General features: G+C 41.5%; 2 protein-coding genes across 7 annotated transcripts in view; both read right to left on the bottom strand.

Moving 5' to 3' along the window:
• tmem145 (transmembrane protein 145) overlaps nt 1-14,357 on the bottom strand; it is a gene marked incomplete in the record, with an annotated part of 57,098 nt that extends 42,741 nt beyond the window's left edge. The window contains 1 exon segment of the mRNA XM_036135204.1: nt 14,105-14,357. Within this exon segment, the coding sequence (XP_035991097.1) occupies nt 14,105-14,215 (111 nt within the window).
• Nucleotides 14,358-16,551: 2,194 nt separating this feature from the next.
• lipeb (lipase, hormone-sensitive b) overlaps nt 16,552-24,950 on the bottom strand; it is a 42,762-nt gene continuing 34,363 nt past the window's right edge. For all 6 annotated transcript variants that reach the window (XM_036135193.1, XM_012881919.3, XM_012881920.3 and 3 more), the window contains 3 exons: nt 24,026-24,207; nt 21,816-22,082; nt 16,552-21,424 (listed from right to left, as the gene is read on the bottom strand). In XM_036135193.1, the coding sequence (XP_035991086.1) occupies nt 21,020-21,424; nt 21,816-22,082; nt 24,026-24,207 (854 nt within the window). In that variant the 3' untranslated portion in view covers nt 16,552-21,019. The remainder of the gene's footprint in view (nt 21,425-21,815; nt 22,083-24,025; nt 24,208-24,950) is intronic.

The raw sequence follows: 24,950 nt of genomic DNA, 5'->3' as shown, positions 1-24,950 counted from the left end.
CTCCTCCCAGAAGGTTTTGGATGGGGTTGAGGTCAGGTTCTGTGCACACCAGTTAAGTCTTTTTAAAACAAACTCAAAGAGCGTTCAGTTTTGGACTTGGCTTTATGCACTGGTGATTGACAAAAGAAAAGGGCACCCCCCTCCAGTTGCTTTTCACTGTTGCCGATTGGATGCACGGTAATAATATCTGTGCATCGTATAACATTTCCTGAGCAAACACGAGAGTTAAAATTACAGGACAATCCAAATAGGAACGCTTTCTCAAATGGGGAGATTTTTACACACTTTGTGGTTTCACACTGCTGGCCTATGATTTGACAAGGACATTAGGACTTGAGGGTATTTTATGCACATTTATTAAGAAAACCGAGCGGATTAGGAACATGTTTGAAGAGGCAACCTTCCAAAGACATTAATCCATATTTGAAGTCCTGATCAAAGCCGTAGAAAAGCTGTTCCACTGTAGTTCATAAATTTCCCTCCTAAAAGGGGCACCAACAGTAAATGAAGAAAATAGAAAGAGAAAATCTTACAGTTGCTTGTATATGTATATATATATATATATATATATATATATATATATATATATATATATATATATATATATATATATATATATATATATATATATATATATATATATATATATATATATATATACACTAAAATTTCTCACATTATCGAAATCATGAGCCGTGATCAAAGTAAATGTTGGCTATTTTATATTAAAAAAATGGTTGATGTAGCACCATAAATACCTGGATGTTGACAAGAAAAACTTAAATAAAAAGCTGCATGTTCAGTAATCAAGTAAGTTACAACTTGCTCATGCTATGGCATTTAATAGCAAGATTAACAAAGCCTTGAAAATAGAGAGAAAAAAGAAGAGGATGTCTGGTCAAAGGCATCAGTGGTATCCTCTGCTAGGGCTTGAGGCCTTATGACCCAGCATACCTTCATCTATGACCTCTTCTGGTAATTAACCATGGCGTACATCCTCAGCTTTTTACCAAATGGTCCAAAAATGCTATTACTGATGATCAGGAAAAGGAGAAATTCCAGCAGAGTAAAACAGCAAGTGTGTGAAATGTAAAACATGAATGAATACATAAAGTGTAATGTGCTGCAAAGTAGTGTGCATTTAACACTATATTAGACATGAGAAGAATGCTGCTGGATTTTTAGGGGGTGTTCATATTTTTCCATTTATGAAAATTTTAAGTTTATTTAGCACCTTTTAAGTTATATCAATGGCACCCGGGCATAGAATTAGGGATGCCACCTGTTCATATCCAATCAATCAAACTCTACCAGTCAGATAATCTTACTTTGATCAGCATCATTTTGATATTTAAAGCTACTTGCCAGACTTCTCTGGTACATCAAACAAATTCTCTTTAGTAGCGACCTAGAGAACATGCCGTGATCAATGTTCCCATTTGTTTTGCTATTTTGTTTTAAAATCAATATTTAGTCAAGACAAAAATCTACCCTCCCAAAAACACACTAATACCTCAGGTGGCATCACATAAAGCATGAAGACTGATCCAATTTCTTCTAAGTAGCGGTTTGTCATTTTATTGATTTCTCCTCTTTGTCTTAAAATCCAATTTCTCCAGGAAGAAGTGTTTACTTTTGTTTTAAAACGGATACAGCTAAATGGTTCAGCCTCGTGGATTTCGGGAACATCTGGCCACAATAACACATTTTGTGAATAAAACATCGGGGGACAAGAACAACCAGATTCACAACCCAACATCTCCTGTGAGACAGATCTGGTCTGGATAATGCCTTCCCAATATTCTGCTGAAAATATTTGCCAGGCAGACAAACAGGGGTCATGGAATCAAACTCTGGCATAAACACATAAGGGTAAACCTTGTACAACTCAAATACTTCAGAATCAATTTCAGTGTCTAAGCTTGTCCAAAACAGTGTGCTCAAATGCCAGCTGTTTGATTATTGTGATCTCATCAGCCCAGAATGCACACCAAGCAGAATTAGATGGGGTTTATTCTTCAAAGTGCTTTTTTTAAAACCATATTTTGCGATATCCTGCTGTGGAAATCCATACTTCATTACCCAGGTGGGGTTTTATTGTTATTGTACATTGATTAGTGAAAAACATACATCACTATATAGTATCTTTAACGAGATGAAATACTCAACTCTGCAGGAATTTTGCAAAAGCAGAATGCAATAACCTGAAAAGGGCAAATGTACGGCAGTCAAATATCAAACAATACTAGCAAAAAGAAAAAAATAGGGAGTAGAAATAGATTAACCAGCTCGCCCAGTTAGCAGAATTTAGAAAGCAACTGTAACCTGCTTTGTGCATTTTTCCTTTAAAGCTTAAAACAAAACGGAAACCGTTGTTGCTATGTTTGGATATTTAATGCTGTACTTTCCTAGTTAATGAAGCCATAAGCTCGACGCTCTCCTTTTGCCCTCTGTAATTCACTTGATGGCAAAACAGAAAAACAAAGACACACTGGATGCCCTCGTGTTAGGTTCAACAGTTTACTTCAAAAATAAAAACAACACAAACATAAAATATCTACAAAACAATAAAGGGTAAAAGAATAACAGGAGTGGTGTTAATGAGGTCAAAAAACTCTGTGGCTCCACTCCAATTGTGCGACTCTCTGAAGTGGCAAGCACACCCGGAACCCCCTTAACTATCTAATGAGCAATTAAATATGCTAATTAGCAAGGGAGCCTTAGTCTCTAATATCACAAATCCTTACGCACGAGAATTCTTAACCTTTTATGTTACCATCCTGCAACACATTTAAACCTGTAAATAGCCCCTTGTTCTATCTTCACAGGAAGATCACCGTAGGAAACCTGAACATAAAGTACATCTGAATGAACTTAAACTGAATTTAGGTTCTACAAACAAAAATTAAAAAAAATATTCCTTTTATTAAATTAGTGATACTTGTGTTGAAATAAAGCAAGTTACTGCATCTATTGTGTGACATACAGCTTGTGCAGATACATTTGAATTATTTAGATCATCTTTCAAAACGTCAAACATTCTCTCACTCGAGCATCGTGATTAGCATTTTTATGGTTTCCAGACATTATATACACAAAGCTATCAGTCAGTAGCATAATGAATCGAGTTATTAGATGGACAAAATAATCACAAGTTGCAGCCCTGGAGAAGCAGAGCTTTACATGATTGGCCTGTTTGTTTCGAAAGGCAGACGGCTGAATCTGGGAAAAGTCCAGACAGGCTTGCATTTAGTTTGGTAGCTTTCAGTGGAGTTACCACAGGGGTTCTGCGATTTCACAATCGTCAACAGCTAAAATAAGCAGCAGCAGTTAGCCTAGCACAGCGCGGCGTGTCACAGGACAGCAGCAACAGTGAATGAGGTGTCTACTTTAATCCCTTTTAGTCCTCCTATTTCCCCAAGGCCACTGCATTGTGATGCAGAGTCACTCAGCCACCTCTCAAACTGTGTGTGCGCATGTGTGTGTGTGTGTGTGTGTGTGTGTGTTAGTACACCTCATTAATCAAGTCCTATGTCTCGATGCAGTATCTGGTCAATTCAGCATCTCCCAGCTTCTGTTTTGCTTTAATTCCTGGTTGAGTCCTCACAGTTTCCATCCTCTCATCTCTATGGATTTCTGTCTCTTTTCCTCCTCTTTCTCCCAAGATCCATGTTTGCTTGCTAAGCCTCATTAACAATTAATTACCAGTCAGCTAGTCAAGTCACCCCTGGACCGCTGGGCCTCTCAATGATTCATTAGTCAGGGTTACACAACCCTGCAAAGCATAAACACTCACACACAGAAAAACACACAAGTTTGGGCCCTATTCTTTCTGCCAAGCGGGAGGGGGGTGAGGGGGAGGGGGGGTGGCGGGGTGTTGGTGTGTCAACAGACTATTGGAGACATGCGAACACACATATACACGCACAAACGCATTACAGCGAGCATATGGAAACACCTCACATGCGTGCACCCATCTGCACACATCCAGCATCACCTGTATCTAATCACAATGTCCTCATTAAAAAGAGATAAAGGAAAACTGATTGAGTGATGCCGTCCACAAAAGGTGAAAAGTATTTCAAAGTCAAACTAGAACACTTTGTGGTGTCTTCTAAAGTCTGTTTTTGGGGAAATCTAAAGAGTTCAGAACTGAAAAGTTAAATTATTTAAATTAAGCTATAGCTAAAAGCCTATTTTTCCTATTCTATGCCATCCTATTATCACCATTAACCCTGACAAAGTTTGCCATTTATTAACTGTTACTGCATTAACCTTCACATTCATCACTTCCCCCCCCCCACAGGTTGGGAGGTGCCTACTTTAGGAAGCCGAAAGGCCCACTAAGCTGAGCAACACTGATGAATCTCGGTGCCAAACTTTTAAATTAGAAAGAGAACTTTCAAGGGCACTCGCTCATTTTCATCTAGTTTCAAAGGATTTTCACGGCTACTTCTGGTCCAATCCAAAAATGTTCATTAACTGGGCAGACAAAAAAATGTTTTGACGTGCCTGCAGCCAATTTCTTCCCTTCAGTAATATTCAGCAGGAGTCCAGAAGCTCAAGAATTAAACAGAAATGTCTTTTTCGTTTTTCTGTTGGTGTGTGTGTGGGGGGGGGGGGGGGGGGGGGGCTAATTGTAATTTGTTCAATTCTCTAATAGAAAAACATTGTTTGATTGCAAGAAATCTTATCAGATAACACGGTCCCCTTTCTTTACTGATATTGCTCTTGCTGAAACTGTTGCAGCAAGCAACTTTTTTTAGTTTTACATAGAAGGTACTCCTAACCCTGTTTCATTGTTCTATCATCATGGATGGATGCACTGACAGAGGTATTGCTGCCACTATCTCTGTGTAACTTTTTATTTGTTTGTCCCCTTGAAAGTACTCAAGACTCAGAGTTTGACTGAAGAAAGACTTTACGGGAGAAATTGCGAGTAACCTTGGCCCGGTCCTTATAAGATTTAAATTGTTTGTCAATTTAGACTGAATCATTGATGAAGCCATTGCTATTGATAAATTATTTTGGATTTTCTAGTAGAATTTACTCCTGAATGGCACCTTCTCCGTTTGTCTCTTTTATCACTAAAGTCATTAATGGACCTCTTCCTCCCATTAAGGATATGCAATTTGTTATTTTTAAATACCTTTTCCTCAAAGAATACATCTTGTTTTGTCAACTGCCTTTAGATAACATTTGTTTCAAATCAGTGCTATCTAAATAAACTTAAAGCTAAACCTGGGTGAATTGTAGCAACTAAGAATAAGATGGTAACTTTTTATTTTAAATTACCTTTCTAATGATGATCATTTAACATCAATTGCTCTTGAAGCTAAGAGAAATTCATAATTTAACTCTGTACTCTTAATTTACACACAATGTGGTAACAGTACTTGAACTGATATTCATTTTTCTGACTGGTACAAACATTAACTTGGGTTGGAGCTTTATCATTATGTATATGAAATTTACACCAAATAAGAAAAAAAAACAACATTCCTAAACCCAGTTTATTGTTTCACACACCAACACCACTGTCCGTTTTATTAAAGTGACAGCCCCGGTCAATAATGCCATAGAAAGTCTTTACTTAAGTTAATGTTTGCCACTGCTCACACTCCGTAACCACTTCAATGACACAGCAGACACTGTGCCTAACAGAGTGGGGATTTACTGGCTTACTCAGTGGTCCTTTGCTGCGGCTGGATGTTGGAGGAGGACAAAGTTAATTCCCTTCCTCAATTTTCCCAGCTGGTTTTCAACACGCCGTCCTTCCTCTGCCCTTAAATCGGGTGAACCCCGGCCCTCTCAAAAGGGACATTTTATCGCCGCGTCCACACGCTGTGAGACACTTACGCTAATTGTGAACATCAACCTGCCCCACAGAAAGCAGTTGACCGTTCTTCTGCACCAACGGCTTTGGATAGCTGTGTTGGAGCCTTACTATAATTTCTGCAGCCGGGTAACGAGTTTTAGCAGATCACCACTCGCAGTGTGGTCCATTTCATTGGTCAATTTACAGCTTAGCCCAAACTTTGCCTTCACCTGTGCCGTTGAAGCTCAGAGGGACTCAAGCAGAGCTTAAACTGTAAACACATCTGAGAGAAGAGACGTTAGAAGGAACCTTGGAGCAGGAATGCTCTACTAAGGTTGATGAGGCGTTAAACTACATGGATTTACATTGCTGTGCTGTCAGGACTTCAGAGGAGGCTGACGTACATTGTCTCTTGGAGACAACTCCCCCACCCTCTACCTCCCCTTGAGTCTTCTTCTGTCAGTTTCCAAACTTTTTCAAGACCCTAAGCGTTGCTCTCTAAACAGTACAACCCACTGGAAAGCTTGATAATACTTGACCTTTAGAGAAGGGAGACGTTTCTCTTTCCCCGCAGCAAACAATGCCAAGAGGGAGAGAAGTGGGAGAAGCCTTCACTTCAACTTGCTCAACTTCAATCAAAAGCTAAAGACTTTTTTTTTCCAGGTAGTAAAAGGACTTGCATTAAGATGACTTAGTTTTCAGTAAGTCGTCTTTGTAAATCCAGCTTTGTAAGCAAATTTAGATGTTCACAAAGTGAGGGCAGAAGCACAAACAAAAAGTATCAGAATGTATTCTTGCTCAATGTCAATCCGACGTATATAAAGCATATTAACAGCTTTTAAGGAATAAATGTTTAAAAAGTGGGGTGGGGAAGATAAAATGCATGCTACCAGGTATTCTAGATATTGCTCACTGATATTGATTCTCGATGCAATTCTAGTTACTTACTGATTAGAGCCTTGTGGCTAAATTTTGATCTCCTGCTTTTGTAAAACCTTGGTGTCCTGACACAGATTTTCAAATTCCTTGGTAAAACTATGAGAACAGCAATTTAAAAAAAAAAAGGGTTATTTCCAAGCTTTAGTGCTGTGAACAATCAGCAGTTGTTTGCTTTCTAGCAGGATTTTACTAATATTTCAAATCAAAGAAAAAAATATGTTCTCTAAAGAATCTCGATCCTCAACTCAGATTTCCAAGAAGATGCTGACATTTCCCAATCCAGCCCAGTCAGTGGGAGCGTTTGAAAGCGCCAAGAAGATAACTAGATGCTGTGCTCGATTTACCCTTCCTGTTATCTGCTCGTTCTTGCCCTCTTAATGCCCCAATGAACCTCGGACATGCTTTGAAATGTAATAAAAAAAAGCCGCTCCCTTTTAAATATTGTCGCACATTTCTTTGACTTAAACTTTTTTTTAAACACCTCACCGTTACCGAAAACAGCTACTTTTATGTCTTCCTCACACAGTACCAGCTAAACTAAGTGGTATTGCTCAGGCATGCTACACTGAATTATTGGGGAAAAAAAGATTAGATTTTTCACTGTCTGGTCACCAGTAAGGGCCGGTCAAGCTGAAAATTGGCCCATTCCGGTCACCAGCCGGTTTGTCGTGGACCTCTAGTTTATTCATGAGCCAATTAATAGTAAATTAAGTGAGGTGACTTGAATGATTTCATTACTAAAAAATAAAATAAATGATTGGGGTAAAGTCTTGGGCTCTGAGTCTTTATGGACGGATTTTCACCAATCCCCAGGACGAACTTAAGTTCACTTTAAAAGTCGCTGCCACGTTGTTATAAAGGAATCATGTTTCTGAACTCCAGCTCTCCCTTTTGGATTGCCAGCTAGTGCACGTGTATAAGAAAGATTCATTCATTGAATGCTGAGGTACTAATATATTCAGCCATTGCAGCCTTATTAAACACGTAATCCATTGAAAACTATTTCTCTATTAGCGTTTACCACCCATGGGAAAACATAAAAGACTAAAAGAAGGCCTGAAAGGCAGCAATTGTGGAGAACAAAGAGCGATTTGAATGTGTGACTTAAGGCTGATATTCTTTCCATTTCTCAAGACGAACCTTGCCACAAACTTTAGAGACGGCTGGGACTCGCGTAGCGAAGAGTGCTGTCCACCGATCAGGTGGTTGGCCCTTCAACACCCAGCATCCTAGTGCCTTGCCGTTTCCAAAACCCTGAAACCCAAACACAAAGGGAGCGCCTTGTAAGGCAGCTCCACTCCTCTCTGTGACTGTGTGAATGAGGGACAGAAAAGCCTTTATGTGGCACGTTGCAGAACCTAACTAAGGTTAAAAGGGGTTGGCTAAGTGCAGACCATTTACCTCCCACTCAGCAGAGACATGCTATTTGGCTCTTTTTTTTCCTGGAGTTTTTCTTACAAAATAAATGGAAGGGGAAGCCTCACAAGTGGAAAATGGTAATGATCCACTGCAACACTGAAAGGGTGCATTTGTTGTATCGACTGCTATGCTAATGCTCCGAATTAGAGCTGCAGAATATATCGAATCACAGATATCACAGTATGGATACTCCAATATCTCTATCACAAATGACTGCTTGGGTGTAAGTTTTAGTAAACTATTTATTTTTTAGGCACCCTGGCATTAAAACTCTGTTTGCCAATTATGGATTGAACCAGTGGGATGGACTTCTACTGTCTTTTATGCCTACTGAAATAGATCTCAGTAACCAAGATCATAAAGCAAGGCTGAGTGATGGGGACATCGTAATAATGGAAAAGATAAAGATTGGTATTTTGATCTGATATTTAAAAAAAATCTTATCACAATATCATGTTTCCCCAATATTGTACACTCCAGGATAAAGCAGAATTGCAAGACTTTCTAAATCAAATATATTTTTGGTAAACTGGGGATAATGGTGGTTTAGTTAAAGAAACCAAAGAAACAAACACCGAATTTGAAAACTACAGAAATATTTCTGAATGACAGTACTTTTTCTTCCATTCCTGAGTCAAACATGAGACAGGTTTAGCTTTCTTATCTGAAAACTAACTCAGTGCTCTTAAAGCAAAAACTCTCAGCATTTTAGGTGCCTTTAGACAATTAGATTAAAAAGGATTTTTCCTGCTCTTTAACAAGTATGCAAATAAGGATAGGATTACAAAAAAATCCATTATGCCACCCCTGCCATATAAAACATTTTAGTGCTTTGCTTTAAACACAAATCTGTGTGTATTTCTTTCAAAGATGTGGGTTAGATTATTTCAGTGTCTGTGGTTAATGTTTTGTGATGACTCAACGTATCTTTAGCTTCAAACATAACCGCGTCAACACATACATTCATCACTCAGGCTCAAGTGCACTGATACAAGGATTGGGTATTTTCTTATTTAAAGACAATCTAATTGACTGGCTGACATATCTTACTAATTTGATCAAGACTTGATCGTTTAAGACTATGTATGTCGCTGTAATAACTAGGGATGCACAATATATTGCTAATTTATCATCACAGCACCATCATGGTATACGATACAGATGTAACAAAGAGATGGACAGCAATAAGCATTAGCAAGGTACCATGCATTTACACTCATTGACTGTAATTTCTTTGGGGACACTTGTTTCAAGTTTTGCTTTGCTTTTTCCTTTCATCCCGTACCATATTAGCACACACTATGACATTCATCCATACTGTGTTAATTAGTAAAAATTTATAGTCTCTCATTTTTTTTTTTCAATAATATAATTTTACAGAAAAAAAACTTCACAGTTTTAATTATAGCACATTTATTCAATGGGGGGAAATTAGTTGTCAAAATAACTAATTGTTTTGAACAAAAATCACTAGTGCTTGCACTTATTGGCATCCCCAACAGCTCCTATAAAATAAATGAAACGTGAAGCTGTTTTTTTATTTGTGCTTTCTTTTTCAAGTTGATCGGAGCATCCAAGAACATTTTATTAGAAAGCTATGACGTCCTGCTTATGTGTGGCATAAACATGTTACAAAAAGGCTAAACTTTCTTAGTCAACCTTCAAAACGGGAAAGACAAGAAAACAGCCCTTTAAAGGACTGATGGCTGTTGATATTCATCCCATTAAACGGCTACAAGAAGACATTTACTCTCCTTAATTTGCAATAAGAGCAATAATTAAAAACTACTGGAGCTATGATTAAAAAAAAAGGCAGTGCACAGAAGCCAAGTTCATTTTGCCATCACACAGAGTGGTGGCAAAATAAGGCTGAGTTAAAAAAAAAAAATCTCCAAATTGCAGCAATATTTTCCAGTGTGAAATTATGCTACTGGAATAAACAATTTAATTATTTCAAGACTTTATACACAGTTTTACTCAGGGTGCTAATAAATGTGGTGAGGACTGAATCACATATGCATTGGATTCTTTAGATAACCCTCTGAATACCACAACAACAGAAGATAAATAAATCATAACTAACACTCTTCTGCTAAAAAACAAACAAACTTCTAATCAGCAGGAGTCTCTGTGATGTTCTACAATGGAGAAATCACAGAGGCAGCAAAGCACAATCTGCCAAAATTTCAAAGCATAAATACACAAAGTATGGCATATACAGTACACACACACATACACACACACACAAGTATAAATCAAGTTAATTAAAAATAATGTGTTTTTTAATGACTGGCAACAATCCAAAGTAAGTATGGGGCATAAAGCAGTGTCCATTTGTGGCCAGGCATATCCAGACTGTTTCACCCATATAAAATCTTTACTGTAGAGTCCTGGAGGAGCGGATGGCTGTCCTTTTATGGAGGAACTAAACACTCTGCCTCGCTCAAACTCACACAAACACACGCAGGCATGCAGTCTTGGAAGGTGCCCAGTGCCACCTTCTGCCGCATGACCACCGAGCTGCACCACCGGAGCCGGTGCAGACCCAGTCGGTGTTCAAGGGCATGTCGACAGCTGTGACGTACAGATAAATGGCTCTTTGTCTGCTTATCTGTTCAGACGTCCGTCATCATCCAGGGGACTCAAACTGGTCGGGTCAATCCCACCGCTGGTCTTATTTTTAGATTGGCTAAAGCCAAGAGGTCAAGCAGTATGAAGTCAGTTAGAAAAATAATCAAAGCATGTTGGCACAGCTTAAGAAGCCAGTGGGACATTTTAAATCTGTGTTGATGTTTTGCTGACAACAAACGCAGGGTGGTACAAAGAAATTACCAAATATTTTAGTTTGAAAGGCCACGAAAGATCACTGGCAGGCCAGAAACCGTAAAATCTGATGTGTGTTTTTTTTTACGATCAGTGAACAACTAAAACCCAAGCATTAGCAGGTCGCAGTAATACCAACACACTTTGGTGTTAAAGTGTGTTACCCAGGGAAGAAGACTCAGAGTTAGCACATGGATGGAGCCAGCTGTTTTAAAAGGAAACTGCACATCTGTGGTTCATTCGGGCTGCGAGAAAACGAGAGAGAGCACGACTTTCAGGAGATACCGGGAAGGCTGAAAGTAGTTAGCCTCGTGAGACCATCCTGATCTCGCGAGCTTTCAAGGTTTCACTCGCAGATCAGTCTGGCTACTCTCCGTTAAAGAAAATTTGGAGCCGTTCACCAAACGAACGTCCAATCAGCGTTGGCTTTGAGGCGGGTTGAGGTGTGACGCAACGAGAAGATCGACAGTTCAGTCTAAAGAACATGGCGGCTTCAGCCGATGAAACTAGCGTTAGCGTGGCTATCGAGCAAGTTTTATCGGCATTACAGAGTATTTCTTTGCTGAGCTAACGAGCCTTTACCTGCAGCAGCAAGAGTAGCTTGGCTTGTGGTTGTGTTTTGGTCGTCGCTCTGTTACGAGCGACGACGAAGCTTGTTGATGAGTACGTCATATGCTTCGTTGATCTGATTGGTTTATTTGGCCCGTCTATCACCAACATAGGCCAATCAGCTAACCAGTATTTTCGCCCCTTCCCAAAATTACTTCAACGGAAGGTTTCCAGATGGATATGCGAAGCAAATCTATCTGGCGGAGTCAGGTTAGAAAGTAGTGCCACATGGTAGCACTTTCTCCCTTGTAAGAGCGCAGATGTGGAAATCTAAGAAATAATTTAAGAATCAACACTCTCGGAAATACTCAAAGATAGTGATGTGTTATTAAAGTTAATTTTAAGATATGCAAAGGATTCTTAAATATCCACTCCTATTTCATTTTGTCTTGGTTTTAAAACAGTAGAATCTTGTTTCAGGAACTGACCTCTTGCACACATGGTGGTGGGACATTGCTCCTACTTTAATGTAAATAATTACTGACTGATCATAATTGGAAAGCAAGAATTGAAAAATATGTATTGAAAGCATACAGCTTATATTATAGTTCTTGATGAGAAATTTTATATCAGCGGCTCAAATCTGTACAGAAACCAGAGATCAGAAATTATGCCAAAGATTCTTATATTTGCAACCATACTCATTACATGTTTTTTTTTCTTTTTGAGAAAAACTGTCATTTCTGTAGCACGTCGTTTGTGCCATGCAATGCCAAAACACAGAATCTGAAACTGCGCGGTATCTGAAACAGCTGATTCACCTAATCTCCGTCCATCCAGTCATTTTTCCATACATGAGTAATCCTTTCCGGTTGCAAGGGATTGCTGCCTGTCATCACCAGCGAAGGAACAGGAGACAGGTAAACACCTAACATACATGTCTTTTCACTATGCCAAGAACCCAAATTCAAGAACTTGCAGAGAATCCACACTTGCAATGGGAAAACATGCAAACTCCATGCAGAATTGCCTTTTCCTAGAAGCTTCATGCAGGAGCTACCACTGCAAGAAAACAGTGCAGACAACGACGCACCTCCAAATGAACCTCAGAATTTTTTTAACCACTTGTATATCAGTGACGCAAATGATTCATTGCACCAGTTTCACATACACACGTCACCTCAAGGCGCTTTACAAAGTCAATTCAGTCAAATCATACTATCTACAGAAACCCAGCAGATTGCGTCACTGACTTGCAGAATTCACTCCTCCTGAAAGAGCGTGTAGCCACACAGTCAAGAATAGTTACTGTCACCATGTGTTACCGTACTGATTTTTTTTTTTTTTTTTTTTTTTGAGACAGACCCTGGCTAATGATGCACAGAGATTACATATAACACACAGACACAACAGGACATAATAATTCCACCCAGTTTTTTTATTTATATATATATATATATATATATATATATATATATAAATATATAAAAATTGAAATGAGTCGAGCAGTGAACAGTCACCTGCCTTGTCGTGGACTTTGCACCAATCCCTCATACCGTGCATGTAGCAACAGTGGTTGTAACCAGTAGTTAAATTGTCATAACTACTATACAACTCTTAATGCTAACCATACGGTATCACCACTGAAGGATTCTGCGCCGACTTCGGATCAAGACTCAAAGTTAGTGCAGAAACTCCAGAAGCTATTTCAAAGAAACTGTTTTCTAAAACTTCATGCTGCAAGAGAGCGAGAGAGAGCAAGACTTTCAGCATACAATTACAAACTGATTGGTGATACCCTGCATGGTTCTCCTGTATAAACTTGCTTGTCTCAGTTTAAAACGTAATGATAAATACTGTTTATTGAGTATTGTTTTTTTTTTCTCTCCACATAAAATAAAATTTAAAAAAGTCTATGAACCTCAATCGATAGCCATTTTGCAGTAGAGCTGCTGTTTTTAATTAGGTTACTCTGCCAGAACCACGCTGCTCATCTCGGTTAAACTTGTGTCCCACAATCCGGTGGAGGGAAGACGCCGCTGGGGACGACAAGAAAGATAATTTCCAAACTGAGAGCTCCCCGGTTCGCTGCTCTACGCCGTGCTGATCCGTGTGACAGCAGCAGACCCCAGACCCCTGGACCGAGCTTTAGTTTCTGAGGGTTCGCCACAAACCCCAACACGGTGCGCGAGCACACAATATGACGCACACCTGTGACGGGTCATCTAATCAATTACCAGCAACACCACGAAGGGGTTTCCGGACGCGCGGCTGCCTTATTAAAGACGGCCAAACACTGCTGGAGACCAGAGGGACGTCGCTCACTGGGACACCGATGACACTGTCACAATAAGGAGGCTGAAACGTGCGCCACATCCGCAGATGTCGCGCGAAAGCTCGGCGGAGGAGCCGAGTGTGTTTCCAGCAACAGCCGCTGAGGCAGGAGAGAGGGGAAGTTGGGGCGTAAGATGTAGCACGGTCCAGCTCAGAGACACCTGCAGTCAAGTCTCAGCCAGTCCGTGTCAGCAGCGCGGCGACAACACATTCTGCGCTCACCTCTTTGGTGTTGACGATGCCTTTGACGTATTTTCCGAAGACCGAATCCACGCAGAGGACAGTGGACAGCACGGCCAGCCACAGGAGTCTCTCCCCGACCCTCACCTCCATCTTTCGCTCTCCCCCGCAGCCGCTCGTCTGCTCTCTCACAGCTCCCCCGAAAGGCTGCCTCCGGCACGGGAGCGCGCACGGGGGGGAGCAGGCGCAGCGCAGAAAAGAGAGGGAGAGAAGAGGAGAGAGGCGCGTCCACGCAGTCTCCCGCCCTCCCTCCAGCTGCTGAAGATGGATGGATGGTGATGTGCCTCTGTGTTTTTAGTGAGGGGGGGGGGGGGGGTGCGGAGCGCGCGCCCTGTTCCGCTCGTGCTTCGGCCATGCGACACGTCCAGGCAGCGAAAATGCCATCCCTGATTGCAATCATGTTTTCACCTGAGGTCATACGCTACTAATGAAGTAGTTCTTGGGCAGATGATGCCTGGACTCCCGTTACAGAACTGATTCTATCAATAATCAGGAAGGTTAAGGGAGGAAGGGAAAACAGGAAACTATTCCTTTGTACTTAACATAAACTAAAAAAATAAATAAAAATGTACAAGTTTCCTGGCTCGTCTACAAAGCAAAACAATACCAGGATATGTTTGCCTGAATTACATAGAAAGCAACTGGGACAGAATATTAGAAATGTCCACTTATGGCAGGATTTTCAGATTCAGATTTATTTATTGCACCATGGCAAAAAAATAAATAAATAAAAAATCACAGTCACGTTCTGTCATACATTTCTCATGACCAAAAGGGAGCAGAAAGAAGATAACATTTTGTGCACACCAAGTCAAAAAACTAAATTAATTTGCCAAGAGGCTTACAGCCAAAATAAAATACCATACTATTTTGCATCTAATATTTCAAAAATCTAAATGCTTGGATAACTGAGATGCTAGCTACACCACCTACTTGATTGCTACATGCAGCAACCATAAGGTCATGTTTAGTTATTCATATTAGAATTTAAAACGAAAACATCAACTATCTTGCAAAAATGTTTAATCTTTCAAACTTAAGAGTGGTGGCACTGGAGAAAGGTCTGTCACTAGTGCAAATGTGAGAGCTGTTTAATAAAATGACACGTTCACATATTTCTGGCTACACTGGCTACAACATATTAACATCCGTTGCTCTTTTACATATTGCATTTTATTGGGTTTTAAAGTGACAGCAGTTTAGAATTGTGAAAAGGTTAAATGATTGGGATTTTTTTTTTTTAAATCAATTTGCTGGTGAAGATTCTCAGTCATCCAGGTCATGGTCATTCCAAAAAAAAAAAGTAAAAAACAAAGCAACTGGACTTGTTTTCCATAGTTGAAGACATTTCGCTTTCTATCAGAATCAGACATACTTTAATAACCCAGACGGAAATTGCTGTAGGAAAGCTTCCTCTCCAGGAAGCTTTCTCAAAAAGTCTGGAGTAATGTGCAGTACCAAGCTTTATACTACTGCCTAACAAAGGCCTTGTAATGGCTTAGACAACATGCAGATTCAACAGAAACTGGTCCACTCCTCTGTAACGAGGAGTTGTTAGGGTTGTTATTGGCCTGGCTTAAAGGAATTAAAATCTGGATCAGGCATTTGAATTCAGCCCCTTCGGTTCCAGTACGCCAAAATAAAATGCGGTGCAAACAATTGAACGCACCGATTTGTAATTTTACTCTTAGTATAAATGCTGTTCTATGAGGACCTCAGAGGTTTTCAAAGAACATTGGTGAACAAACAGCATCACGAAGAGCGAGAAACATAGCAGAAAGGTCAAGCGTAACGTTGACAGAAGGGTTGATTTGTAAAACAATAACCCAAGAGCTTTGAGTACTGTTGCTGTCTTCCAGCTCATTTCAACTGCTTGAATCCAGGATCTCTTTCTTTGCATCATGAACCAAATTCCATGAACCATAGGCGAGGGTAGGAACGTAGACCAATTGGTAAATCAACAGCTTCACCTATGGGCTCTGCTCTCTCTTCACCACACTGGACCGGTGCAGCCGACACATTATTGCATCGGCGGCACCAATCAGTTGATCTCCTGCTCCAGTCTCCCCTCGCTTGTGAACAAGACCATGAGATACTTTAACTCAGCCACTTGAGGAAGGAACTAAAGTGGGGGGCAGATGTTCACCTTCCAACATGTCGGAATGGTCTAGTCAAAGTCCAAAGTTGATAATGCACGACAGCACAGATCTTGCATGCCAGATCTTTCAGGATTGTTGATCCTTCTCATTTCACATTTAAAAAACTAAATGGATGTCAATAGTCATAAGGCAAAATGAAAAGGCTGCAGCTTTCATGTTTTTAAATGCTAACATGCAAAAATATCCAGGGAGAAAATCTCTGTTGAATCATGTGTTGTTTCATAGATGTAGTGACAAAGTTCATGAATAAAGTTGGACACAACTGAGGCATTCCTGGGAGAATATATTTTTATTTCAATAAAAACTGGCAAAGGAAGAAACTTGCCTTTACATATGGTTCGTCGCATCCATCAATCTGTTATGGAACCAGCAACGGAAATGCAGTCAAAAAAAAATAATGATCAATCTGATTAACATATATCAAAGTAAAAATATCTACATGAATCATCTTTAGTGTACATTTTTTTTGTGTGTGTGTTATTCACAGGTTTGCACTTGTGGTGTTTTCAACAAAATAATGTAAAAAAAAAAAAAGAAAAGAAAAAGAAAATACGATCCTCTTTCCAGTTTATGGCTTGTCTATCAAGTTATTTTGTTCCCGCCTTTTTAGAAAGAACAAACGCCGTCGGCATCAGAAATCAAGCAGCACGGTGTGCATCTGGAGTGCAGACAGGCCGTTCTCCACACCAGCACCTGTGACTCAATGGTAACAGCTACACGTTAAACAGGAAGGACAGAACATCAGGTCCGAGACTGGCTGGCCTCTTTGGTTCTGCTCTAAACACCTACCCACTCTTTCCAGCCATAATGAAACACTCCTGTGAAGTGCTTGAGGTAAATATAATGAACTGTTGCAGTTACACAAGCAGCTTTCAAGCCGGCCCTAAATGTTACCGTAGATATGGGTTGATATATTACTTGTGAAGCTCAACCTGGAGGGGATAGAAGCGTATTGCACTATAATAATCAGCATCACCACACTCCTAACTTAGCGGGCAGAGACTGTGGGAAATAAAAAAAAAAACTAATCCTAGAGTGTAACCAGCTACGCAGCCTTTCCGAAGACTCGCTACAGTAAAGATATTGCACTTAAATAAAATCATGATTGGTCAAACTGATTTTAAGCCAAACGACCTTTTTGAATACGCACGGAAAGTTTAAATTGAATTGCAACAAGGTTTTTAACTCAGGGAAGAGATGAATGACATAAACAAACTGAATCAGCAATATTAAGCATTACACTGAAATGACTTAAGTTTAAAGCTACAGGCGCGCCAATTATGACTACGACGCTTTGTCAGGAATTTTATCCTAAATGTAACACTAGGCATACATAAAATTCACCCTAGAGGTATTCTGGACCGTCGCCTGCTCTCACCAAGCACAATAGATCAGCATTATGAGGCATATGAGGGTCAATACACTGAAGGTGAAAGAGTTTGACACGTGTCTTTTACGTTTGATTGCAAATAACCAATACAGTCCTCCCTGTATCATTTAGTACTGACGAAGGAGTCTGTGCACTTCAAGTTATACACGGCAAGAAAAAAAGAAAAAAAAAGCGTCCCAAGTAGGATTGACTGCACGCGAAATTGCCGTCTACACCGGCTATGAATTGTCCGTTTACATTAAAGTGCCATTTAAGTTAAACGCATGACACAAGCAGAGAGGGTAGTCGCTCTCGCACACACCACAGACTACCGCCTCCTCGGTAAGCGGCGAGCTAAAAGCCCGAACGGCGTGTGCAAGCTCAAACTTAGAATACAGCAACTCTGCAGTAAAAGTGCGAACTGCACTGAACAGCAACTATCAAAGCAAGTTCAAAGTGTATTATTCTTTCTGTCAATCTGACTTAAAATATTGCAGTAAGTACTCCAAGCTGACAGAACAGAGGACGGTCTAATCCTGTAGCATGACTGCGGCTGAAAATCCTGCACTTGTACCAGGGAGTGCGGGTGTGTGTGTGTGTGTGTGGGTGGGGGGGAGGGGGGGGGGATTTAACAGTCAGAGCATCAGCTAAATCCCATTCATCAAACAGGAGCCTCCTCTGCAGACCTGGCAACCTCAGGTCTGCAACCAGGCAAGGGACAGACCCGGCCAGCCAGTGTTGGCAACCACACGGCCTAACCTGAGAGAGGTTTCTGTGCATTTTAAACGACTGATGGCTGCGAACGCAGATATGTGCCAAAGTAATATTTAAAAAAAAAAAAAAAAAAAAAAAAAAAAAACAGTGACAGCCACAATTGTTGCTTTTCAGGAGTGAAAACATACGAACCAGTGTGCAAAAATGCATGTTAGCGTTATCCCTTCCTTCAGCTCCTCAAATGTTTTTCACAGCGGGGGGCTCTCGAACATTTGCCTAAAAGCCTCCGACTTGTTGCGGAAAGCGACAAACAAGCAGTCTGGTCCTAAACACCGAAGCCCGAGAGCATTTTGGACACCGGAACCAGCAGAGAAAATGTGACAACCCGCGAGCAAAGCGGTGTCATCAAGTCTGAAACGTGTACGGAAGGCTGAGTTGGACTTTTTACGCTTCCGCTCTGTTTTAATTTCCTCTGCAGAGCAACAACAACACCACCAAGCAACCGTTTCCAACCCTGAAATATTAAAATGACTAAAACACTTCATCCAACAAAGACATTCAAAGACCATGTCTCGCAGAAATGGGGGAACAATTTCCTTGAACTTGTTTGTTTTCACTTGACTGCATCTTAGTTTCAGTCTTTGCATTAGCAACGCCACAGACGCCAAAGGCAAGCAGTGAGATGGAGAACTGCGTCTGTGTTCTAATGTTTATCATCTTCTCTAACTGATCACTGGGCTGTTTGTTCTGAGAATGAGAGTAAAGGTCAAAGAAGTCAGCATTTTAGCCAGAAGAGACACAGCTATAGAGTGCCTTGCTTTGGTATTAATACCTCTGGAGTTATCGTTTTTCCAGATTTTGTCAAGCATATTATGAAGTGGAGAGAAAATGATACATGGTTTTCAAGTAAAACTCTAATAACGTCACGGATGTTCAATCCATCATCCAAGGAAATACCATGACCTTCAAAGACAAGGACGTCTCTCATAAACTGAATTCCCAGGCAAGGACCACATTGATCAGGGAAGCAGCCAAGACGCACGCAGGAGACTCTGGGGGAGCTGCAGAGATCCACTGCTCAGGTGGAAGAATGTGTCAACAGGAGAACTGCTAGCTGGGTGCTCCAAAAATCTGGCAGGTGGAAAAAGATTCTCTGCTCGGTTGTCATTAAAAGGACATTTTCTGGCCTGCATAAAATGAAAAAAATAAAAAATAAAAAAAAGACACTGGCTGAAAACTAACCCAGCATTCCCAGAGGGCAATCAGCCATTATGCTGTGGGGCTGCTTTTGAGAATGAGAGGTTGGTTCAAGTTGATGCAATCCTGTGAGAAAAGCAGCAAAAACTGCCTCTAACCCTAACCGTTCCAGCAGGACGACAACCCTAAACATACAAGCTACAATCTAATGGTCCAGGTCCAAGTATGTTCATGTATTAGATTAGAACAGCGTTGAATCCAGTTGAAAAACTGTTGTTCAGATATGCTCTCCTTACTCCTATCTATCTAGAAATACCTCAAACGGCTTGAAGCCACATGCAGCAAAAGGCCACAATCTTTCCATTTTATTTGGATAGATTATCAGAAACAATGCATCATTTCCTTCCACTTCGTAATTATAAACCACCTTATGACTTAAAATCCCAGTGGAACACATTGAGGTTGATGCTTATTAAATGACTGAAATATGAAAATTCATATGAAAATAATAATGCTTTTACCAGCCACTTGACTTTAAAATATTTCTCATAAAAACAGCAAAAGATGATATTATAATACTAGACTTTAAGCGAGTCAGAACGCAGGGATTATTAATGTAGCCCAAACCCACTAAAATAACAAAAACGGCCCTGCATGGAGTTTAAAATATGATACAACAAAAAAAAGCAGTGTCAAGAAACAAATAAATCAATTCCTTTAGTTCGGAGTCTTTCGGCTTGTTGTGTTTAGCGTTGTAATTCTATTTGGAGAGAGTCAACATAGTTACTACCCACAAAGTGAGCTGTATTGACTGCCGAACGGGCATAATGGAGAAGACAATGAGGAGTTATTAAGTGTGATTTAGAGTGGATTCCTAAAGGACAAGTGGCCCCGTTGATGCCTCCACACAGAAGCATACAGTGTGCCCACCGCTATCTGATTAGGGCCTGCCTCGGCCCAGATGAATCACCCATTCAGGCGTCGTCTTAGGCGCGCTCTGCGCTGCTTTATGTCGGAGCTTCGGCTGCCTTAACAGTGACTCCGTTAAGTACGTGTGCTATCTGTGTGTGTGTGTGTGTGTGTGTGTGTGCTGGTCTTTGATCTGAGAAGCTTTTAAATTATCATCTCATTCTGAAACATGACTGCCTTTTTTTTGTGGGTGTGCTCGTTTTGTCTGCCGGATTTGTGCTGGTGCATAATGGCGCACAGACAAGTGGTAAGAATTGAAAAGCAGAAGGAGATGCATTTCAGCGCTCCACCTCCCCGTATTTATCTTTCAAACGCCGAGCAATTTCTTCAGACTGCCCCCTCCCACTGCTCTGTTTATCAAGATTGTCTTTGTTTCTCATTTAGGCGCTCTGCGCTGCCTACATCAGTCTGACTTTCATTTACTCTCTCTCTCTCTCGCTCTCCTCAATCCCTTGGTGAACCGCAGTCTCCCCCACCTCCCAACCTCATTTAAGCGCCGATGCCACCAGCGTCAGTGTTATTCTGGGCTGCCACAGCAACCGGGCCCTCCCCGTCAGAAATCTTAGCCCCTCTCCCGACGGCTGCCTCCGCCTCCTCAATGGGGCCGGCGAGGAGAGCGCCGGTTTCCACGGTGGGTGCCGGGTCCCTCCTATCGGTGCGCTCCAGCTTGCGGTGCTTGCGTGGCTCGGGGGGCGTGTCCTTCTGGTTGAAGACGGAGCGAATGCGCTCCACGCAGATGTTGGCGGCCTCCCGCGTCTCCCTGGAGAGGTGCGATATGCTGAGGAAGCCGTGGGGGAGGTCGTCCACGACGCACAGGGTGACGGGCTGATCGACGCTCCTCAGACGCTTGGCGAACATCACAGAGTCGTCCAGCATGGGGTCCAGCGCACAAGCCTGAGATGACAACAGAGGAGGAGAGGGGAGGGGAAGGGGAGGGGGGGTGCAGACCGTAAAAAAACAAATTTAAACTCCCTTCAGACATGTCAAGAATCTTAATTTGGGGATTTAGAGCAGGAGCCCAAGCAGCCCAGTCTCTGTTGTTCATGTTTTTTTTTTTAAGCCTCGCTGACTCACTTAAACCACTTCAGAAATCAGGACTAGTTTCCTCTTCGTCATACAACATCCTCATCAAAAGAAAGAGCAGCCCGTCGCCTCAGCGACCACATTAAACACTGAGCATCTCTTGAGACTGGTTTGGGTTTCCTCTCCGAGCTTCGTAAGAGTCTGATCACTTCTAAAAAAATTTGAACATGTTACAACTGGATGAAAAAATGAATTTTTTTACCACAATGTTTATAGGAGGCAGCCCCTTCAGCATGCTGTCAGGAGCCAGCAGAGGCGAGCAGAAAGGATCCTTGACCACTGGAGAGCTCTCCATCCTCATTTCAGCTAGCTGCTCCGAGCGCAGCGGCTCAAAGCCCAGCGGGAACTCTCTGGGGTGCTCCAGCTCCGACCCTTCCTCCACGGCAGGCGGTGGAATGGCCACAGAGGACAGGTCGTCGGACATGGAGGGGTCACTGTCCCTGGAGAGGAAGAAACTCACATCTTCTACCTAAGGGACAGGGAGGGGGGGAAAAAAAGGAAACGTATTCCATTTTGGTTAGACAGCTCTGAGAGGTCAAAGAGAAAGCGGAGAGGGGTTTGCTTTTGTGCGAACAGACCGTCCTTGTGAAAATATAAAAATCATTGGCCGAGTGCCTGAGTCCGGGCTGAGCAACCAGATTTCAAGGAGAGAACGATTACCTAACGTCTCGCATTAATTTCGGCTACTTTGGGCCAGGGCCTTTGCTAATCTAATCAATCTAGAAGTGAGAAGAAGAAAAAAAATTAACAATTTGCAAACAATTTGGATTCATTTGAAATCATTTCATAGTTTAACCTGCTTTTGGGGGATGGTGGCAGACGCTGAGCTGCCTCTTCAAAAAGAATCGTGCCAAACTTTCCACAGGGAAGATGAGGTATCCCAGAGAGCCTAATATGCAGCTCTGGTCAGAGGAGGATAGCGCTCATTTGAAATCTTGGGCTTTAAATGATTTAACTGAATAGTTGTTGTTTTTTCAAGAACCGGTAAACAAGTTAAAATGTATTGTGGATTACCTGTGACTCACTTAAAAGGTCAATAATTATACATGTGGACTGGGATATAAGCATAAACCCCATGAACGTTTGGTTAAACAGATTGGATTTTGATCACACCTTTCATAGCCTTTAATAAGCTGCTGGCATAATACTTGATGGCTAAATTACCAGGTTTTTTTTTATACTGGTGGGTTTTCTGGCCTTTATGTCCAAACATTTCTAGTAGCATTAAGGTTGGGACTTTGGGACAGTCCGCTGAAACCTCGATCTATCAGCTGCCTGACCCAATAACCGTCACTCTCAAATGATGAGGAACGATGTTGAAGTACAGCCGAGGAACCACCCAGGCAACAGGTACCATGGACTGGAAGATGCTGGTAAACCAGTATCCCTGGGCACAGAGGAGTGGCTTTTATGATGATATGAGAGGGAGCTTCATGTTCAACTGAAACAAATAACAAATAGCCTCAAGGACGAGCCAAATAACGTCTTTTCATTTTAGGCTGACACACGACAAAGATTCAGTCACAGTGACTGAATCTCTGGTGCTGGTTGTAACATGCTGTGGATCTGTTTCACTTCCAGTGCTGCTGGATTATTGAACAAAATGTAGGAACTGCTGAGGGAGGAGGATTGCCTAAATGTTACCTCTAATCAATCCCAAAATCTGGACACAATTGGGATTTCTTATAACACATTGACCCCAGACACACACAAATGACCGTTTTGAAAAGGATAAATCGGGCTAACTTGAAGGTTCTAACCTCAATCACATGTTTGTGAGCGATGCTTAAAGCAGGCATGCTGAAACAGAAACTATGGTTAGAAATACCAGGAAACCAACTGATTTAGCTCTTTAAACTGTAACTCTGTTTTCGTTCAGGACCTTGTTGATGGTTTTCTCCAACTTGCTCAGTGGCATTTTTCCAAATATTAGTGGTGGTGTATCCAAATATTTGAGCTTATAACTTATTGAGGTTTTTTTTTTTCTCTACTTTGTGATCAAAGTTAATGTTCAATGTCAAAAATTCCTGAAAATGTTTTTTGACTAGATTTTGGTATAACCAGTGCTCACAGTAGACAAATAAATCTGAGAAATAATTAAAAGAACATTAATATGATATTCTTGCCCATGACCACAACTGTATCCCTAAAAATCTGAAATAAATAAATAAATCTATGTCCAATTCTGATTATAATCAAGAGAAGTGGAAATTTCTCTCTCTGTAATGCCACTGTAATCATCATCAGTTATTCCCGGTGTGCGGCAGGCTTAATTCCCACTTCAAACCCCACCAACGCTCCAGTGCTGTGTTAAGCAACGGCTCTTTGTTTAATGGCATTAAAGTGTTCCCGATAAGAGCGCCATCTGAGAGCGAGCTAATCTAAACACAAGCGAGTTCCAGCGTGACGTACAGCGTGCTCAGACATCAGCGGCGGACTTTGGGGAATGCCGTGGCTTTGGGATCCCAAGTCCTGGCACGTCTTGCTCTTCACAGATAATTTTCTGCCGGGTTGCTCCGGAGGCTCGTTGGGCACGGGCGGGCTGGCGTGCGGAGAGGAGATGGAGGCAGCCGAGACGCTTTTCCTCACTGTGTCTGAGAAACAAAGCAGAGACGGAGGACAGAAGTTACTTTATCAGGAAAAAAAATATGTTCAACTGGAAAAACTCTTTGACTCATATTTAACTGGTGCCATTAAAAGAAACAGGTTATGAGAAAGGTTGCCTTGAAAAAGTATTTAGCATCAAGTGTCTCTGAATTAATTGTGGTTGTAAGTGAGACCAAAGTGATGCGCTTGATTCATGGTTTAAATTCTTAACAATACCTTTTCATATCCACTATTTCTAGTCTTAGGGTTTATTTCTCTACCAGCTTTGCACATTTAGACGAAAACGTTTGCCCCATCCTCTTCGTAACGCAGCGAAAACGTTGTCAGACTGGACGGAGAGCGTCTGCGAACGTCAGATTGTGAGGTGGATTTCGGTGCAAGCCGTTCCAACAGCTGAAGACGCCTCTGTCTAAACCTTTCCACTGTTGCTCTGCCTGAACTTTAACCATAATCCAAGTGTTTCGCAGCAACCAACAGCGTTCTGTCTGGGATCGCACAGAGTTTAGCTCCAGCCATCTTCCAATGGGGTACCGCGCACGTGACGTCACCGTCTCAAGAGCAACGCCCCTTTTGCCGCTTAGGTAGGGCACACAGGAGAGAACGCACGGATAACCCAGCTATTACAAGCGCAACAGAACCAGCGATATGACCGACTTTACAGCCGTTAAACTTTCCCAAGACGATGTCCCAGGCACACGGTTTACTGGTCGCACTGTCGAAGAACACACCA

The sequence above is a fragment of the Fundulus heteroclitus genome, chromosome 3 (genome assembly GCF_011125445.2).
Source record: "Fundulus heteroclitus isolate FHET01 chromosome 3, MU-UCD_Fhet_4.1, whole genome shotgun sequence".
Lineage (NCBI taxonomy): Eukaryota > Metazoa > Chordata > Actinopteri > Cyprinodontiformes > Fundulidae > Fundulus > Fundulus heteroclitus.
The sequence above is the reverse complement of the archived record's forward strand: the minus strand, read 5'-3'. Positions and strand labels throughout refer to the sequence as shown.